At 28.9% G+C, this 2,994-nt stretch overlaps 1 protein-coding gene across 1 annotated transcript in view; it reads left to right on the forward strand.

Annotated features, from left to right (window-relative positions):
* LOC106468685 (PDZ domain-containing protein 8-like) overlaps window positions 1-2,994 on the forward strand; it is a 118,757-nt gene that overhangs the window by 75,581 nt on the left and 40,182 nt on the right. Inside the window, exon 8 of the mRNA XM_022397050.1 lies at window positions 2,013-2,107. Coding sequence (XP_022252758.1) covers window positions 2,013-2,107 — 95 coding nt within the window. The remainder of the gene's footprint in view (window positions 1-2,012; window positions 2,108-2,994) is intronic.

Below are 2,994 nucleotides of genomic sequence, written 5' to 3' on the forward strand. Positions count from 1 at the left end.
AACTTATTGACATAAATTCATGAAATAGTAGTTCAACATACTTTTGAATGTGAGTCAACAAACAAGATGACATGGTCTTTCACCTGTGAACTGTATCGAAAGGGTTAAAATGTAAATTATTAAATAAGATTTTATGCTATGCTAATTGGTATAACATAAACAAAAAGTAGTTTAAGAAAATTAATGTATACCCTTGGTGATAGTGTTAATGCTACAAGAAATTCTTGAAAACATGTTTAGAGCTGCACAGAGAAGCCCCTATTTTAAATTTTGCCTATTAAGCCCCAATATTTGAGAATGTTCATATCTTGTTCAGCAGGATAAGTGGATACAAATTCTAGTTGATGACAAGCAAGTACTTTAGCACCTTCAACTAATTGTAAATAGTCAAGCATGGGTTAGATCTGGTCATCAGCTCAGGCAGATATGGCAATCAGCTTTTACCAAGAATTATAGTGCCTGGTTTGAACAAACATGGGCTTGTCATTTCATGTTGTGTCTGTGATGAGACAGTGATATGAGGCTGAATTCCATAATGGATTTGGGTGCAGTTAGAAACTTACTCACTCTTAATGTGTATTAGACACTGTTTGAATCCAACATTTTTACCAGATTTAGATTTACCTCAAAAAGTTAAAAAAGAGTGATTTAACAATATCTCTGTTTTAAGAAGAAGTGTCTATTGAATTTGAGAATATAATTTTGAAATAACTTTCATAAAGTTTTCCACATTTTAAATGGAATTCCATCCTTTCTTCGAATTATCAGATAATATTCAGGGTATTTGTTTTCATATTTTATGATTATGTAAGAACGTCTGCAGACATTACGCATATGAGTGATGAAATAAAGAAGTAAGAACAGAATAATGTGTCAAAATAATAAATTGCAAAAGTTTTATAATGACTGAAAAAGAAGGAGAAAATTAATGAAAAGATTTATAACAGAAGTTGGTTTTTGAGAAGTCATTGTGGCAGTTTCTAAGATTTACACAAAATAAATAAAATTGAATTCACATTTAAACCGATTATATAAGTAGGAATGTATGGGCTTGAACAAATAAGTTATTTTGTTCATGTTTTTAGCAACTATATACATAATACTTGTTGTACTAACAGTGATTTTGTTTTACTTGACACATCAACACCTGCATGGGTAAAATGCCATAATATCCATAATCCCATAATATCCTTTAATTTTAGTTTTGTTTAATATTTTTTGAAGCTTATTTAGAGTGAAAACTTCCTCAATTCTGACTATATATTTTGCACAAATTAAACTCAGAATATCTTTTTTTTACACTTACTTTTAAATTGAATAATTTGTTTAAGTTTTGAACATTTTAATAAAGTTAAGTCACTGATTTATTATTTTTTCATTTTTGAGTTACCACCTTGGAAGCATATGTATTGTTTTGTTTACAACATATCTTCATACCAATATTTGAATGCAGAACAATAATGGTGAATGAAAAATTAGGCAATGTCACTTGTCAGTCCTTCAATGTTGTTTCAGCATCACTAATTACATAGACATGTTACGATATTCCATCATCTCCAGCCTAAAGCTATAAATCAATTGTCATTTAAATGTTGTAATTGTTCTGATTTAAAAATAAGAACATTACATTCTATGAGTATGAAGATTTTATAAATATTTCGTTTTTATCCTGATGATATCATTGTGATTGCCATGCTATATATAAATCAAATACCCGTAAGTTTATTTATAAATGTATTTAAAATTTTTAAAACTTAATTTTTGCATTATCATTGATTACAGATTTTTAACAATTGAAGATAAGTCACACAGGAGTAGAATCTTTCTGTCTTCTCTTTTTCAATATGAAATAAAAGCACTGAAATTGGTTTATCTTGCTATATAGCAGTAATTTGTGTCATCAGTATTTAAAAAATGTTTAACTAAGTTGTTGATATGGTTTCCATACCTCAGGTTAATTGAGCTCAAAATAAAGTTATCATACTTCAACTAATTTGTTGTCCTTTTTTCAGATATGGTTGAAAGTGGCTTTCCAATGTAGGACCTGTGCAATGATATGCCACAAAAAATGCATTGCAAAATGCCAAGCCCAAAGTTTATGTTCAAGGTGAGAATTGTTTCATGTATCTTTTAATATTTCTCAAACTCCAGATTTTGCAAGTTTTATTGTGTTACACATTCCCTTTCAGATTGTTATTGTTTAATTTCTGTAAGTTTTGAAACAAATTATTTTATATCATTGTATCCATTTGAGCAGTGAGTACAGGATTTATAATAATAATTTTGTTCTCCAGCAACTTGTGTCACTTCTCCAGTTAAGATCTTTTTTGATTATGTTGTGTTCTGTTGCCTGGTTCACATGAACAGCTTTTGTCACTGACCTTTATGCTTGTAGATTTTCACCTGTTACAAGATTCTGTTGTTTTGTTTTTTTTTACCTTGGCTGGGATACAAATTGTTGCAGGTCTCTTTCTAGAAAGTCCTCATGACTCAAGATGTTCCATATTCTTTTATTTCCAATGCCATTAAGTACAAGAGTATTCCTGTCTTAGAAATTCCCCAATCTGAATACATTTTTATGTTCTGAGTGTATGAATATTTTGTATCAGAAAGGACTGTTACACATCAGTAATCAGTTTTCAGTGACATCACATTACTACAGAATGCTAAAAAATGTCCAAATTTATTTCTATTCCATGCAATTCCATTGTGGTTGTTATGTGATTAAAAGAGACAATAAAACAATATTTTTTTTTTATAAATAGATGTATACTGTTACGTATTTAAACTACTTAGGATAAACAAATGTAGTTTCATGTTAAAGTTTGAAGTCATTCTAGAAAGAAAAAAAGGGTAATTTAGATTAATTCTTTCTTTTTTTTTTTTGGTGGTTACAAATCAATCAAATTGACCAACATTGTTACAGAGTTGGGGTAGAGAAAATAACAGTTAAAATATATAGTTTTACTGAAAACAAACATTTGAAATGTATTT

The sequence above is a fragment of the Limulus polyphemus genome, unplaced genomic scaffold, assembly GCF_000517525.1.
Source record: "Limulus polyphemus unplaced genomic scaffold, Limulus_polyphemus-2.1.2 Scaffold3112, whole genome shotgun sequence".
In the NCBI taxonomy this organism is placed as follows: Eukaryota; Metazoa; Arthropoda; class Merostomata; order Xiphosura; family Limulidae; genus Limulus; species Limulus polyphemus.